The 16,967-nt window shown below is 31.5% G+C and overlaps 1 protein-coding gene across 1 annotated transcript in view; it reads left to right on the top strand.

The window, feature by feature from the left end:
• Window positions 1-16,967, top strand: part of LOC129218191 (protein O-mannosyl-transferase TMTC4-like) — a 110,661-nt gene that overhangs the window by 20,199 nt on the left and 73,495 nt on the right. Inside the window, exons 4-6 of the mRNA XM_054852408.1 lie at window positions 4,175-4,259; window positions 6,064-6,158; window positions 15,656-15,769. Of these exons, the coding sequence (XP_054708383.1) occupies window positions 4,175-4,259; window positions 6,064-6,158; window positions 15,656-15,769 (294 nt within the window). The remainder of the gene's footprint in view (window positions 1-4,174; window positions 4,260-6,063; window positions 6,159-15,655; window positions 15,770-16,967) is intronic.

The following is a 16,967-nucleotide window of genomic DNA, read 5'->3' as shown; positions in this document are numbered from 1 at the left end:
CTGCAATGCTGCACTATTGACTAAACTTGGAATCCTGATTTATTAAGACACCCAGATCAAGAACATTTTCTTTCTGACAAGTGATTGAACCCTGCAAATAGTAAGTTGTACCTTATTTCCATGACCTAAGTGTAGTACTTGACATTTTGCTACATTTCCTGCCACTCCCTACTTATCGGCACACTTATGAATATGATCTAAATCCTCTTGAACCTGTTTTACTTAGTCTTCGTTTTCTACAATCCCCATGACTTTGACTTCCTCTGCTTATTTTTCCAGAAATACCGTGAATATCATTCATAAAAATAATAAACAAAAGAGACACTAAACTGATCCTTGAGGAGCCCCACTTAAAACATTACTCCATTTAGAATTATTTCCTCTTACGATTACTCTTACTTTCCTTGTAGTCAGCCATTTCCTAACCAAAGTAAAATATATCAGCTAGTTTACTGAGAAGAGCAACATGTAGTACTTTATCAAAAGCTATTTGAAAATCAATATAAACAGTATCAACACGTTTTTTGTTATCTAAAGCCATGATAACTTTATCCTAGAAATGCAATATATTAATCGCACAATTTACCTTTCCTGAAACCATACTGCAAGTTATTCCGTGCTAAGCACAGATGTAGTATCTGCACATTTTATTAAAATTAAGTTATTGTCACCAGGTGGTCATTAGTAGTTAAATTTAACTAAATGTCAAGTTTTTTGGCAATATGTGAAATGGAAATATTAAAAAAAGCTTTAAGAAAAAGTCGTAACTGCACGTTTTGAGTAGTTTGCTGAGGCAATTTGAACGTAAGCTACAAATATTAAGCCTTTAAAGTGGTATCTGCGCAGTTACCACTTTTTTCCTTAGTAATTTAAAGATAAAACTTTTATACTTTAGTAAAGCAGCATATTTAATTATGTAGCAAGTTTATTGTAACATAGTACTAAAATTAGTTTATCACTGAATAGCTGATATAGGTCGATAATAAAAACTAATACAACTTTGCATAAATGTTCAAATAAATATTCAGCTTTTTCTATTTAAATTTTTATTTAAAATGCAAATTCTTAAAAATGAAATGCTTGTAAAATATTCATATCTAATTCTTTCATGCAAAAAAAAAAAAAAAACGTATTTCATTTTATGGACGAGTTATAATTTTATTTAAGTATTGTCTGCTGTCAAAATTATCCTCATGCTGGCTAAAATTGAATCTAGAAAATAAAACATTTTAAATGATAGCATCAAAACATTCTTTGAATATAAAGAACTGAAAATTATTGCAGTTTAAAGTTTTAAATGTCTGAAATTTTGAAAATGGTATGTTTCAGAAGGGGTAGATTCTGTTTGATTTGTATTAAAAAAATAATGCAGCAGCTAAGTCCAAATAAAGCAGAGTATTATTTAATGATATAGATTAGGCGCATTTTGCTTTAACGTATCTGTGCATATACCCCTAAAAATGCCTAGTAATAGTCACTTACAGTGAAATTACCCTAGCATATGAAAAGGTTTAGAAGAGAAAATTTGTCGTAACTGCATTCATTAATTTTAAATGAAGATTTTAACAAAAATACGCTCTTATGTAGGTTAGATAAGTTATTTACGAAACAACTACTGCGAGTTGATCATTTAATTAAGTCACAAATCAAAGAAACAAGTTGTAAAACTTTGATAATGAATTTCACATTTTGAGCTCCACTGCAGATACCACTTTTGCTCTTAGCACGACAGCCTAAACGTCCTACATTTTGGAGGTGTTGCCCCCAATTATTTTCATTTTCAGCAGTTTCATAGCCATTATTTCTATTTGGAGGGGAAGTGAGCAGAATATTATCCTTTAACACTTCTGAGGAGCTAGAGAGGTGCAAAGTTCAAAAGCATAAACATTTAGAGCAGCTGGGAAACTCATGGGGGTATTTTCAGGGTTCCCAACTGCTGAGCACTTTGCAGAGTTGCTGGGCAAAAATGGCAAAACTGCAGCTCTGCAAAGGAGTTATTTTGCTCCACATTTCCCAGCCGAATATTTTCAAGCGATTACTGAAACACCCCTTCACCTCCTTTCTGCCAGAAAGGCTTGTGAGTGACGGTGCTAGCGTTGATGTTTACACATTTCGAAATCCAACTGCATCCGCTTCCGCAACACTCGCTCATTTTCGTATTATGCCATCCTACCACTTAGACCTTATTAACTTCTTGTAGACAATTATTTTCAACCCTTTTTGCATTTTATTTTTTGCTAAAAAAATGTTTCACTCATTGTTTGGCCACGCCCATTTTCTGGACGAACATTTTCTAGCGATTGTGGAAATACCCTTCACCTCCCTTCTACTGCGATCTTCCGGTCTGTGTTTTGCCGAGGTATGAGTTCTTTCTTGGTTAGAAGGAAGAAATGAACTTGTCTCTGTTGGTGGTAAGAATAAAATAGGAGTGGAGGGGATTTTTGACACCTTTCGAAATCCCTTTTCTGTCATCTCTCAGTTCATTCTCTCATTTTTTCTATTATGCCCTTCTGCCACTCAGATATTAATACCTTTTTGTAGTTTTTTCAACCCTTATTATATTTAATTTTTTGCTGAAGACTGCCACGCCCATTCAATAGTGTTATCCTGTTCCATAAGAGTTAGTTTAAGCCAACACAATTTGTCAAATTTAGTCTTAATGCTTACCAGGCTCACCAAAACTATGGCTCATGAAGATTTGAGCAGAATTTAATTTATTTTAATTATATTTTGCATTTTTATTGTGACGAACATATAAATATGGGGAATTAAATATGCTTGCTTAAAGATTGAAATGATACTTAAAGCAGTTTTATTAATTTTTAAAAAAGCATAATTTTAAAATAATTCCCCGCATTATCTTTATACCCTTTCTTTAAGAGTGGTCTTGTTTAACCAGCTTCCAGTTTTTTGACATTGAAGTTATTTACAATAGCATCCACTAATTCCTCTGCACATTCAGCTAAAATTTGTGGGTATATTTTTTAGGGTCTTGAAACTTCAGTTGCTTTATTTATTTATTTTGAAATGAAATAAAACCTTCTCCCTGGAAAACAGAAAATCCTCAAGCTGTATAATAGCTTGTGTCTTGTTAGTGTTAACTGTTGAGATAGTCATCATTAAACACACTGGGAAAAAAGTAATAAGAACATTTGCAATATCCCTATCATTTTGAATTAAACTTCCATGCTCATCAACCAGTGACCCAATATGACTATTTCAAACTTTCCCAGCATTAGCATAAGCAAAAATCCTCCTCTGTCAATGGATTCTGCGAGCCTTTGCTCCTGTTCTCTTTTCTAAATCTGTACCAAATACTTGAAATTAAGCCTTGCCTTGCAATACTGGAGTCTGCACACTGTCCAGTTTCTTTTTACTAAAGAAAAGTGGCTTGCTTATAATTTAGAGTTTCTTTAATCTATCTGAAGAACCACATGGGCCAAATTTTAGCATTAACAATTTTTCTCCTGAAAGGGACATAATCCTCAAGCGTTTTGCTAGTTTTTTCTTAAATTCTGGCCACAGCAGATCTAAATAGTTATTTTCCAATCCCGACGAAAATACCTTATTCAAGCTTTTCCATAAGTGCAACAAAATCAGTATTTCAGAAATTGGGCACAATCTTAAAGTTTTCATCTTCGTGCGTCTCAGATTTAGTCCAGAACCTAATACTATTATAGTTACTATCTCCATTATGATCCCCTATGCACAACCCTTGAACAGAACTTTCCATGTCATAGAAAACTAGATCCAAAACTGCATCCTGCTGAGTTGCCTCAGTTACGAACTGATCTAAGAAACTCACCACAAATGAAAATTCATCTTCTCCGCTTTACTGAGGCAAAAATTATTCCAATCAATGCCTGGAAAATTGAATTCTCCCATTAATAATCAATTAGTTTCATTAAAATGTTTTTAATCTCAATGGGATCATATTACGCTGTAGCTACTGTGCTTAGAAACTCAAAAGCCTCATCAAAACAAAACATCTGGTTGTTCACAATGTCTTTAATTTTAATATCCTTCTTATTTTATTTGAAAATGAGGTTTATTATTATTGTGTGCAGTAACTTACCTTAAAGCATGGACATTTATTTATTCCGAAGACAGCATGTCTTTATTTTTCAATGCTGAATATTAAATGACTATATTATGGGTTTTTTCCCCCTTCCAGGTTGCTGCTGTTGTTGGGCAAGCAGATTTATTATGTGGAATATTCTTTATTTTCTCTTTCCTGTCATACATTCGAGCTACTGATGGCAAGTACTATTTTCTGCTCAAAGTTGTGTTCAAAAAAAAAGGGGGAGGAGAATAATATTACAAATTAAATCATAATGTACCCAATGAAAGAATGCCATAGTCTAGGTGTGCACAACCTTTTTCAGTGAATTGCCTCTCATGTTATAGAAGCTCCAGTGGAGGACCACATGCAGTCCCATCATTTGGAAAGGTGGTTGGGAGGATGTATTTTCATTTGCAACCCCCCCCCCCCAAGGGCCAGATTTAGGGGAGGGCAGGCGGGGCTACTGCGCCGGGGCCTCCACAACAAAGGGGCCCCACAATGAAATTTTTACAAAATATCCTAACTTTCACAGGTCGAAAATATCGGATGTATACATATATATCAAAGTATTCAGGTATATATCAAAGTATCGGATATTTTGGAAAATATGATCTTTTCGAACCCTGATTAGGGACTTCCACTCCTTTGTTGCCCTGGGGCCTCCACACTTCAAAATCCGGCCCTGCCCCCCCCCCCTCTCCCCTAGATTTGAGAAATAATTGTATTTTATGTATGGGAGTTCTTTTTTTCCCATGTCATTTGCATTGAGACATCATACCCTTTACCCCTTGGATAAATTCAAAATGATAGATCTGGCCACACACACCAGTGCTTTGCTGATTTTAACATATGAAAAATTTATGTATATAATTGAAATATTAAATGAATTAGTTGAATTAGTAAATGATTTTCATGACTTCAAAAGTATTGCATATACATGATTCAGAGTAAAAATTAGTAGCCATTAAAAGAAAGATCCAGGAAAAACCCAAACAATTAGGCAGCTAACGAAAGAAACTAAACATTTTTTGCAGTAATGCGAAATTACATATAATTCTAGAAAAGATATAGGTTTAAAAAGAAACCTTGTTCCTTCATGGCGTAGTTGCCACTTGAGCAATTGTTACGTTTGCTGAAAAAGTGGCCAGTAAGCCATAAGGGTCTACTGTCCTCTGGCTAGACCCTGAAAAATGAAATTTTCTGGTTACTCTTTTTACCCGTCAAAGTTCTGAAATCTTTTTTTCAAACAAGTTTTGGAGCATTTTCATTTAGCATGTGTAACTCAGGATCTTATCTGGAGAAGGTTCTTTTCTTTAGACTTCCTTTTATATAATAAAGGAAGTATTATATTTGTGAAAAAAATTTCACTCAAATATTTGCCAAAAATCTTGCTGTAAATGAATGCTGGTACTAAAAAAGAAAAAATATTATTTAAAAATTTTATTTGTGATATCTGATTGATGTCATTGATGACTAGAAGATTTTAATGTATTTTCTTCCGAAGTTACAAAAAGGTTTTCAATGTTAGAATAGTCATCATTGTCATTTTTGTTTCCCTTTTGTAAAAACATATTGTTTTCCCTTCTATTACATAATTGTATTTTTATTTGAACTAAATGTACTTTGATTTTAACACTTAATGTAGTCTCCTTCTTTTAATAAAGACAAATCTAGGTTTAAATGAATGCTGGCTTCAAAAAGAGGAAAGATCCTTATTTAAAATTTTTATTTGATATCTACCAGTGATGACTAGAAGATTTTAATGTAATTTCTTCCAAAGTTACCAAAATGTTTTCAATGTTAGAATAGTCATCATTGTCATTTTTGTTTCCCTTTTGTAAAAACATATTGTTTTCCCCTTCTATTACATAATTGTGTTTTTATTTGAACTAAATGTACTTTGATTTTAATGCTTAATGTATTTTCCTTCTTTTGCATTACATTTGTACATGAATATGGTTATGTATGTATATTTTATAATTTTAATTAATATCTTTTAGTTGAAAATAAAAACACTACTTTCTTGTGGTTGTGGAGCTGTGTTTTATTTGCTAGTATGGCAATGCTATGTAAAGAACATGGAATCACTGTACTTGTAAGCAGCTTTTATATTTACAAAAATTAAGGGTTTGTAATGTGGTTTATTTGTATGGGGTTTTTTTTCTTCAGATTTTTATATGTATCTTTATATTTTTTAATAGACTGGTTGAAGCACTATGCTGAAACTCTCTTCCAGATTTTCTGTTCCAAATTATACCTCTCCTTTCAAACCTTTTTGATTGAATGACATTTTGATGAAGACATCCTTCTAAGAATCTAACATATTAATGTGTGCACATAAGACCATATTTTCATGTTGGGGTTATGTTCCACAAAAATGCTGCGTAAATTAAGAAGTGATAGTAGTGTTAAAATAGGAGTTTGGTTCCACATATTAAAAAAAAAAATGCTTCATTATAGTGAGTGAACCAAAATGAGTACCAAGCATGCTTGGAAACTAAACCAGGGGTGATTGTGGTCCGGTATTTTACCGAATTTCCGGTATTTTCGGACGTATTTCCAGTATTTTCCATGTCTGAAAATACCGGAATTATGTTCTTTTTTCGTTATGCTTCTATCTCCCTACCTCCGCAATTTGTTTTAAATTATATAATACTCATCAAATATACCTGCAAGAGCCTTAAGATGGACAAATGTCAAGATAATTTGTATAACACCAGCTCAAAAGTAACTTTGTAATCCATTAAAAATTTAATTGAATGTGCACGCAATATTTTGACTCAGAACTATTTAAAACTATGGCAAAGGTGCACTTAAGTAATAGGGGCCAAAGATTACCCCCCCCCCCCCCGTTCTCGCTTTGAAACTTTCAGGTATTTTTTGATGAACTCACAATCACCCCTGCTAAACCGTGAGGGTTCTGCATTAGACCGACCACCTAACCGGAACATCTGCCTAGCACCCCAGAGCCCTAAGTCAGGAAGACCGACATGGGCACAGTAGGCCTTGGCCCCCATGGGCTGTTGTGCCACTGGGTTTGTTTTTTCCCTTTGTTGGTCATTAACTTATTTATGGTCACTCGCGTTCCTTCCATAACAGGATCTTCCATCACTAACAAATCAGAAAGATCACTTGCTATTGTCAAGGAGTGGATCAAAATTTTCAATGTGAAAGTGTATTGTGTGTCATCGATGTCAGTGTCCCCGTTGGTTCATTCTCCTTTGTTACTTCTGAAAGCTCTTCCTCCATTGATCTCTGAATTCTGTGAGGTTTCTAATTTTACTTCTGAAAGAGCTCTGGAATCGATCACAAAAATTATCTCCAGTGACCCAAGCTCACTTAGCACGCCAAAAGGCAGTTCATTGCATGTTATCTGCAAGCTCGAAAGTTTGTAGTTTGAAAGAGGGAAAAATTTTATCTATTTGTGATGCCCTCCACATCTGCTTAAAATCAAAACTCATCCGCATAAAAGAAAAAAAGTCAAATCTTAAACCATGTACAGTTGAGCTCACTTATAGCAAGGGCAAAAGGAATGTGATAATTGCTCGTTATAACCGAGTGCTCATAAAAAATGGGTTCTTGGAAAAATCATGAAAATTCAAACTCACTTGCGTGGATGATTTTTTTACTTCAGTCTAATGTCAAAGATGTTACTTAATAAACTTTGAGCAGTCTTGTTGTCTATTTCTTGCATTACTGTTTTTCGAGAAATGCTCATGACTCAAAAAACATTGTCATTTGCAATCCTAACTTTCAAAATAGTTTGAAGCTTTTCTTCATGTCAAAAGTCATTGACTATGTTAAGTGTGGTTCAGCTTGATATACTTCATATTTATCATTATTGTTGTCGCTTTCATGATTTTCTTAATCTGCTTTAATTTGAATTAGAGCTACAATAACCGTGAAAGTATCTCAGAAGTGATAACTTTGGCCTCAACAGATATTTTTCAAATGCCCTTACACTTCACTAATTGAAGAAAAGTGCAGTCATCACTTGTTCTCAGAATTTCTGACTCATTACTAGCTTTCTGTTGACTGCGGAAAGTTAAAGTAAGTTTTCAAAGAAAGTATTAACTGAGCTGGAAGTCAATAGAAATTTTATAAATTAGAAAATATTGCTCGCGATAAGCGGGATTTGCTCATTAAATCAAGTTATGCTCCCGTCGACTTAACAATGTACCAACCAATTGAATCTGAATTCCTCATTGAATCTGGGTTCTTGTTCTATTATGGCTCGTTATAAGCGAGTTTGACTGTATAATCAAATCCTTGTAAAATAAACCCGCCTAAAATCTGTACCTCAGAGCCTGACTGACAAAAGTTCAAAAATTGCGATTATTTTTTGTTTATTAGTGCATTGTATGTAGATTCCTATTCTTTATGAGCCATGTGAAGGTAATTCTATGAAAAAAATCCTTTTAAAAAAAATTTCCAGTGTTGAAAGAGCTCGCTTCCAATCTTATGCACGCACCAGACAATATTTTTCCTCTCTCCCGTAAAGTAGCAATTATGTGACTTATGTTGTTCTTGCTCTGAGGTACAGAAATGAGGGTCTATTGTAATTTGTTTTAAGATTCAATTGATTCAAAATATTTTTTGATGTGAGGCATATTTTCAAATTTGAGAGGGGGAAAAGAAATATATGGATAACTCAGTATCTGCTGCAGGACTTGCTGCTCCTGGTGACCCTAAAAGAATATCTTTTATTTCCTTTAAAAAAAAATCATTGAAGCCTATTTTAGTTAAACAAGGTATTTATTAAAAGAGTTTTGGATAAACAAGTAAAATTTGAATATTAGGGGCCTCAGTTTTTAAAATGATATTTACATTCCACCCTGTACATGACAGTTTTCGAAATTTTGAATCAACTAATCTGCACCTCAAAGTCAGGCTGAGGTAAGTCCTAAAATTGCAATTTTCAGTTTATTAGTGCATTGTTATGTGGAATCCTATTTTGCATCAAGCTCTGAGAACTTAATTCTTCAGAAAAAATCCTTTGTAATTATTAACTATTGTTAATAGACTGTGCTTCTCATCCTTTGCATGCCCCATTCAAACGTTTTCTCTCTCTCCTGTAAAGTCGCGATTATGTGACTTACATTAGTCTAGCTCTGAGGTACAGCATGAAATACTGACTCTGGGTGCGGAAGCATGTCTGGTGCTTCTAAAAGTATGTGAAGGTGCTTTAGAGTGATAAAGTTTACTCAAACACAGATGAAGATTTACTGTTTTTAGCTAGCTAAAATACTATCTTTTGAATTTATTTTTAGTGTACGGCCATTTTCAACAAATTGCAAGTATTAATTGTCTTCAACGTTCAAGATTTATTCTAAAAAAATTATGGTGTGAAAAAAAATTAAAATGAAATGCATACAAATTTATGAACTATATTTATTAATTAATTAAGCAAGGTATTTTTTTCTCTTAAATATAATATCATAAGCTTTTACTTTTCTTTTAAGGCACAACAAATAACAACCTGAGCATCAAAATTTCAATTTTAACAAAACTATAAGTATAGTATATCATTTAAAAGCTTGAAATATATATTTTTAAAGTGCACCAAACTAAATTTTAACTTATAATTTTTCGTATCGAAAATAAGCTGTATCAGATGCCTATATCTTTTCCAGATTTTTTGGGGAAAATTTGACATGTAGTAATTAAATTTTTTTCTGAAACAAATTTTAATTAAAAGGAAAGAAGGTTAGTGTATTTTGTTGTATTCATAATACTGTTTTATACTGGAAGTTTATATCAATAAATATCTTTATAGTATTTTGTTCAAAAACAATCCTGAAATCAGTTTATAAATGTCAGTCTGTTACCATAAAAAATAAACTTTTTCCCCTCAGCATGAAAATTATTGGTGAAAATTTTCCAAATTTCATATTCTCTGCCTACATCAGAAGTATTACAATGCAGAATAAGTAGAATTGGAAATTTGCATCCGAAACACAGAAAATTCTTTGGTAACTGACTGACACACTTGATACGATCTGACTGACATTCTGTTTAACTTTAAAATGACTGCAATGTATTTAATTTAATACTCCTAAAAACGGAACTATTTTATTTTTAGCCTTTTAAGTGATATCAAACAACTCAACTCTCTTAATTTTTCAGAATGATAACATATTTTATTGATTTTTATTCATTTTTCATTTTTACATGATTTAGTAATGATTGAGCCTAAATTTCAAAAATAATTGCCTAATATTCCAGAAATACATCAATTCAAAACGAAAGAAGAAAGCACTGTAAAAACAGTCTGACTATAAAAACAGTCAGTGCAGCCAAATGACAAATTTACAATATCACAACTTTCATAGGGAGAAATAAAATTTGGAAATATGGGAAGTGACTGCTAGTAAAGAAAATTTCTATGGAGTTTCTTGTGATCTTCAATATTTTCGAACAAGAATGATAGATGGTAATAGGGGAAAGGCTAAGGTGAAATTCTTGATAAAAGGACTTGTTCAATCATATGAGTGGCTAAGATGATGTAGTAGAAATAGAAATAGTTTACTTTTTGTAGCTCAATAGTTTTACAAGGGTGTGATCTATTTTTAAATATTGAAGAAAAAGAAAAGATTCTCAAATCCTCTAGCAATTAAAAAAAATATGAGGGGAAAAGAGTTTATCAATAAAAAAAAAATCTTATTTTTATTGCTTTTCTTTTGCGTAGAGTTTTATTTACAAATTTTAAGGTTGTTAGACATACGGTCCAACACATTTATAGATGCTACAAAAAAATACTATCGAAATAAGTGCTGCAGAGTTGCAATCGCCTAAAGTTTTTGTCATTTCATATACTACAGATAGGGTTCACTGAGGGTGTAAACTACTTTAACAAAATGCTAGATAGCACAAAGTGGTTATTTTGATTTTAAAAATCATTGTTTATATATGTTTTGTATCGCCCTTGCTTTTCAATGTCATAATTAGCATATTAAAACTATTTTGTAGTAATTTTCTATATGGTCTATTATTTTGAGGGTCCACAGGAGACCCCCGTATGAGGGTCCCCTGGTCTAGCCCTAAAGGCAAAGAAAACTCTGCTTTCGTGTACACTTATTTGTATGTTTTACTGTGTAATTCTAAATTTTTTATGTTAGGATGTATAGAAAATTTGCAAATGTCAGTCAGCTCATGAAGCTGTTCTAATTACTCTAATTTTGTTATTTTAGTAGGGCAATTTCACAAAAATGTCAACCTGAGCACCAAACTTTCAATATTAACAAAACTATAAGCATTGTGTATCATTTAAAAGCTTGAAATATATATTTTTAAAGTGTACCAAGTTAAATTTTAATTTATCTTTTTTCGTATTAAAAGTAAGCCGTAACAGATGTCCATGTCCTTTCCGGATTTTTGGGGGAAAATTTGGTCTGTAGTAATCAACCTTTTTCCTAAACAAAATTTCTAACTAAAAGGAAAAAATGTTAGGGCATTTTGTTATACTTATAATATACTTCTATACTGGAAGTTTATGCCAAAAAATAGCTCTATAGAGTTTCGTTCAGAAACAATCTTAAAATCCGTTTATGAATGTCAGTCAGTTACCATAAAAAATCAACTTTTCCCCCTCAACATGAAAATTATTGGAGGAAATATTCCAAAATTCATATTTTCTGCCTATATCAGAGAGTATTTAAATGCTGAATAAGTAGAATTGGAAGTTTACAACCGGAACACCAAAAATTCCTCAGTAACTGACTGACACACTTGATATGGTAACTGACTAACATTCTGTTTAACTTTAAAATGGCTGCAATGTATTTATTTTAATGCTCCTTTAAACAGTATTCTTTTATTTTTAGCCTTTTTAGTGATAGCAAACGACCCAACTCTTTTAATTTTTAAGAATGATAACATGTTTTATTGATTTTGTTCATTATTCATTCTTACAAAATTTAGTAATGCTTGGGCCTAAATTTCGAAAATAATTGCCTGATATTCGAAAAATACATCAATTCAAAACAGAAGAGGAAAGCATTTTACAGTCAGTACAGCCGAAAGACAGATTTACAATATCACAACTTTCAAAGGGGGGGAAAGATATTCAGAAATATGGGAAGTGTCTGCTAGTAAAGAACATTTCTATGGAGTTTCTTGTGATCTACAATATTTTGTAGTAAGTGATAAATGATACTAGGGGAAAGGCTAAGTTGAAATTCTAGAAAAAAAGGACTTGTTCAATCATATGAGTGGCTAAGATAATGTAGAGGAAATACAAATAGTTTACTTTTTAGAGCTCAATAATTTTACAAGGATATGATCCATTTTAAAATACCAAAGGAAAAGAAAGAGATTTTCAAATCCTCTAGCAATTAAAAAAAAAAAAAACTCTGCGGGAAAAGAGGTTATCTATAGAAATAAATAAAATCTTATTTTAATTGCTTTTCTTTTGCGTAGAGTTTTATTTACAAATTTTAAAGCTGTTAGACATTCGGTGAAACACATTTATAGATGCTACCGAAAAATGTATGTATATATCAAAAGGAAATACTGCAGAGTTGCAAGCGCCTACAGTTTCTGTTATTTTATATATTACAGCTGGGGTACACTGAGGGTGTAGACTACTTCAAAATACTAGGTAGCACAAAATTGTTATATTGATGTTAAAAATCAATCTTTATATATATGTTTTGTATCACCATTGCTTTTAAATATCATAATTAGCATATTAAAACTATATTTTGTAGTAATTTTCTATATGAGGTAGTTAGAAGCAAAGGGATGCAAGTGGCAAAATTAAAAATTTGGAGGTAACCAGTACAAATGGTAGGTGAACCTCTCCTCCGTCTTGGTGGCAAGAGATTACTAGTAGCCCTGGTAGGTGCTGCTGTACAGCATGATTTAGAAAAAAAATTCAATGAAAGACTACCTAGGATGTGATCTTTAAACGTGTTTTACTCGAAACTTAAAATAGTTCACTTGCATCCCTTTGCTTCTCACTGCCTCATATGCTCTAATTATTTTGAGGGTCCTCATAGGCTGAGGGATCCCTGGTCTATCCCTAATGGCAAATAAAGTTCTGCTTTTGTGTACACTATTTGTTCATTTTACTGCATAATTCTGAATTTGTCATATTAGGATGTATTCGAAATTTAGAAATGTCAGTCAGTTAGCTCACCAAGGTGTTCTAATTACGATAATTTTGTTATTTTAGTAATAATTTTGAAATCAAATGCCATATGCTAAAAGGTTATTCATTATTCCTTAACCCCAATTTAAATTTATGAATAATTCCTTTTGCTTTCAGAGGAGAATGTTTTATTCAATCTATACTACTTTTCCAGCAGGTTGCATTCATGTTAGTCAGTCACCATGCTTTAAACTTTTTTTTTTAATGATCTAAAATGCATTTTAAAAATTCTATTATAACATTAAATTTAGCTTGAAGAAATCAATAAACTAGGAGAAAATATATTTTTCTAATGGATATTTTGTTGCATGTTTGTAATATCAGTCAGTTACCAACTTGTCGTAAATAATGCAAATATTTATTTTAGAAATACAGTGGCCACCGATTACATGAATCATGTTTGTTCTAAACAGTTTTGATTCCATAAAGCGGCTGATTCAATAAAGCAGCTGATTCAATAAAGCAGCTAAATCAATAAAGCTGGATTTTGTTCTGTTTTTGAAAATTTGATTCATTAAAGCGGTTGATTCAATTCACCGTTGATTCAATTACCGGCATTCACTGTATTAAATTTAACAAATGTATTTTCATTTCTTAGCTTTTATGTACACTTATTTATAAGTTTTGTTGCTTAATTTTGAACATTTGCATTGGTATATTTAGAAATTTTCAGAAATGTCAGTCAGTTATCGGGATGTCAGTCAGTTACCAAGCTGTTCTAATCCCCATAATTATTTATTGTAGCAATATTTTCCAACTCAAATGCCATAGGCCGAAAGTTTATTCATTGTTCTTTGATCCTTATCTGAGTTTAATAAAAATTCCTTTTACTTTTAGAAAAATCTCTTATTGAATCAATATTACTTTTCAGACAGGTTGCATTCATATCAGTCAGTTACCATGCTTTTAACAATTTTTCTAAAATCACCCAATATGTATTTTGGAAATTCAATTATACCATGAAATATCAGCTTAAAAAGTACAATAAGCGAGGTGAAAATATATTTAAAAAAAAATTAATATTTTATTGTTTATGTTTAAAAATAGTACTTATTGTTTTGCTGTGTACAGTCAGTTACCAGTGGAATTGCCCAGTAATATTTTTGAAATCAAATGCCGTATGCCGGAAGGTTATTCATTTTTCATTGATCCCAATTGAAATTCATGAATAATTCCTTTTGCTTTCAGAGGAGAATATTTTATTGAATCTATATTACTTTTCCCGCAGGTTGCTTTCATGTCAGTCACTTACCATGCTTTAAAAAAAAAAATTTAAATCATCTAAAATGCATTTTAAAAATTGAATTATACCATTAAATTCAGCTTGAAGAAATCAATAAACTAGGATAAAATGTTTTCTTTTCTTTTTTTTAAAATAGATATTTTGTGTTGCATGTTTGTAATATCAGTCAGTTGCCAATATGTCAGTGAGTTACCAACTTGTCGTAAATACTTCAAATATTTATTTTAGCAATACAGTCGTCACCAATTATATGAATCACATTTGTTCTAAACAGTTTTGGTTCCACAAAGCGGCTGATTCAATAAAGCGGCTAGTCCAAAAAAACTGGATTTGTTCTGTTTTTGGCAATTTGATTTCATTAAAGCGGTTGACTCAATTAACCACTGATTCAAATAACTGGAGTCCACTGTATCAAATCTAACAAATGTATTTCCATTGCTTACCTTTTATGTAAACTTATTTATTTGTTTAGCTGCTTAATTTTGAACACTTGCATTACTATAGTTAGAAATTTCAGAAATGTCAGTCAGTTACTAAGCAAATCTAATTACTGTAATTCTTTATTGTAGCAATATTTTCCAACTCAAATGCCATAGGCCAAAAATTTATTCATTGTTCTTTGATCTTGATTTAAGTTTAATTAAAATTCCTCTTACTTTCAGAAAAATCTCTTATTGAATCAATATTCCTTTTCACACAGGTTGCATTCATGTCAGTCAGTTATCAAGCTTTTAAAATATTTCTAAAATCACGCAATATGTATTTTGGAAATTCAATTTTACCATAAAATTCAGCTTAAAAAGTACAATGGGTGAGGAAAAAAAATATCTTTTTAAAAGTTAATATTTTGTAGTTTATGTTACAAAATACTTATTGTTTTGCTCTGTAAATGTCAGTCAGTTACCCATGGAATCGCCGTTTAATTTTACAAACAAAAAAACATATTTAATTATTTCTATTTAATTTGCTAATATTATCAGTTATACTTTTTTAAATCTATCTACTTGTTTCCTTTATGTAATTTAAATTCATTTATTGTAAATAATGAAGAACTAGTGATAGAAATGATCAGAATCAAAAGTAATTCCAACTCATCTAAATCTTACTTTTTAAATATGCTGAAGTTTCTAAATTAAAGTTGAAAAATTTATTCAAGTTCTTGAAGATGTTACTTGATTTGGTTTTTTCTTTCTTTTAGGGTATCTGCTGTATTTATGATATGATAGTTATTTATAAATTTGATTTTCAAGATGTTTATTATGTGTTGCAAAGAAAGCAGGAAGTTCAGTGGTTCCTAACCTCATTTTTAAAGGTTTATATATATTTTTTTTATTTTATCTTCAAATTTGATTCACCATAATTTCCTGCACGTTAACGGTGGATTGCCATTCAGGCTACATAAAATAAGAGCCCTACAGGCCAAAGAAACACTCTCCATTTGCACTAACCGTGACTACTGACTTAGCACCTTTGCCTTTACTCTTTATCTTAAAGTAATTAGCATGCTATAATCAATTTCATGAAGAAATATTTTTTTAAGATTAATTTTGACTATAGATTAACAAGTATTTCTTCGTCATGCTTTTAATTTAGTTGATGAAATTGTAAGTTAAATCAAAATCAGTATTATCCACGAATTATGAGAAGATTTTTTTTCTTCAGGCCGATTTTGGAACCTGTGGATTATACGCCACGGATAATATGCAGGAAATTAGGGTACTAAGTTTCATTATTATGTGAATTATATCTGCTACTTTTCCTTCAAGAAACTTATATTTTTCGAACTTTATTGCTGTATTTTTAATTTGTTACTCTTTGGTTTAAATATTAAATGTGTCAAGGATGAAATTCATGGAAAATCATAACTTAGCAAACTCTCAGAGCAAATACTCGGAGATACAGAGCTTTCAGAGCAATACAAATACTTTTGTATGTCAATTACTGTGTGATTGAATTATTTTTTAGATTTATTTCAATTTATTAAATAAAAAGAAACCTAAGTTTACTATGTATGTTCTCTTCAGTAAATAGAATAATGCTATTTTACACAGAAAACTCAATAATATACATGCGACAGTTCCAATTGAAAAATGATTAAAATAATTGTCGTATATACTCGCATATAGGTTGAGAATCATGAGGGTCCTGATTTTAGTCAAACTCTTTTAAGCAGATGCTGAAAGAGTTAATATTTGCACGTTCTGTTATAACTTTACATGGTCTGACTGTGGAATAAAGATGCTGTCTATGCAAAAAGTGCGGGAATCGCCATATTCGCGATTTTTTCCCCAATAGTCGCTAATTAAAGCTCATTTTTTTCTAAATAATGTAATATGGCTACAGTGTAAAATTTTACTGATATTAAATCAAAATAAAAGCAACAAGTAACAAAAATCGTAGCAGCAAAATCGAGCCCTTTACAAAAATTGAACCAACAACATAAATCGCAATCATTTAAGACGCTACTAAAACGACTATTTTTAGGCACTTAAGTCAGTGGCAGCCCTGGG

This window comes from Uloborus diversus, chromosome 3 (assembly GCF_026930045.1).
Source record: "Uloborus diversus isolate 005 chromosome 3, Udiv.v.3.1, whole genome shotgun sequence".
NCBI classification, from domain to species: Eukaryota; Metazoa; Arthropoda; class Arachnida; order Araneae; family Uloboridae; genus Uloborus; species Uloborus diversus.
This window is presented reverse-complemented; position numbering and strand designations above follow the sequence as displayed.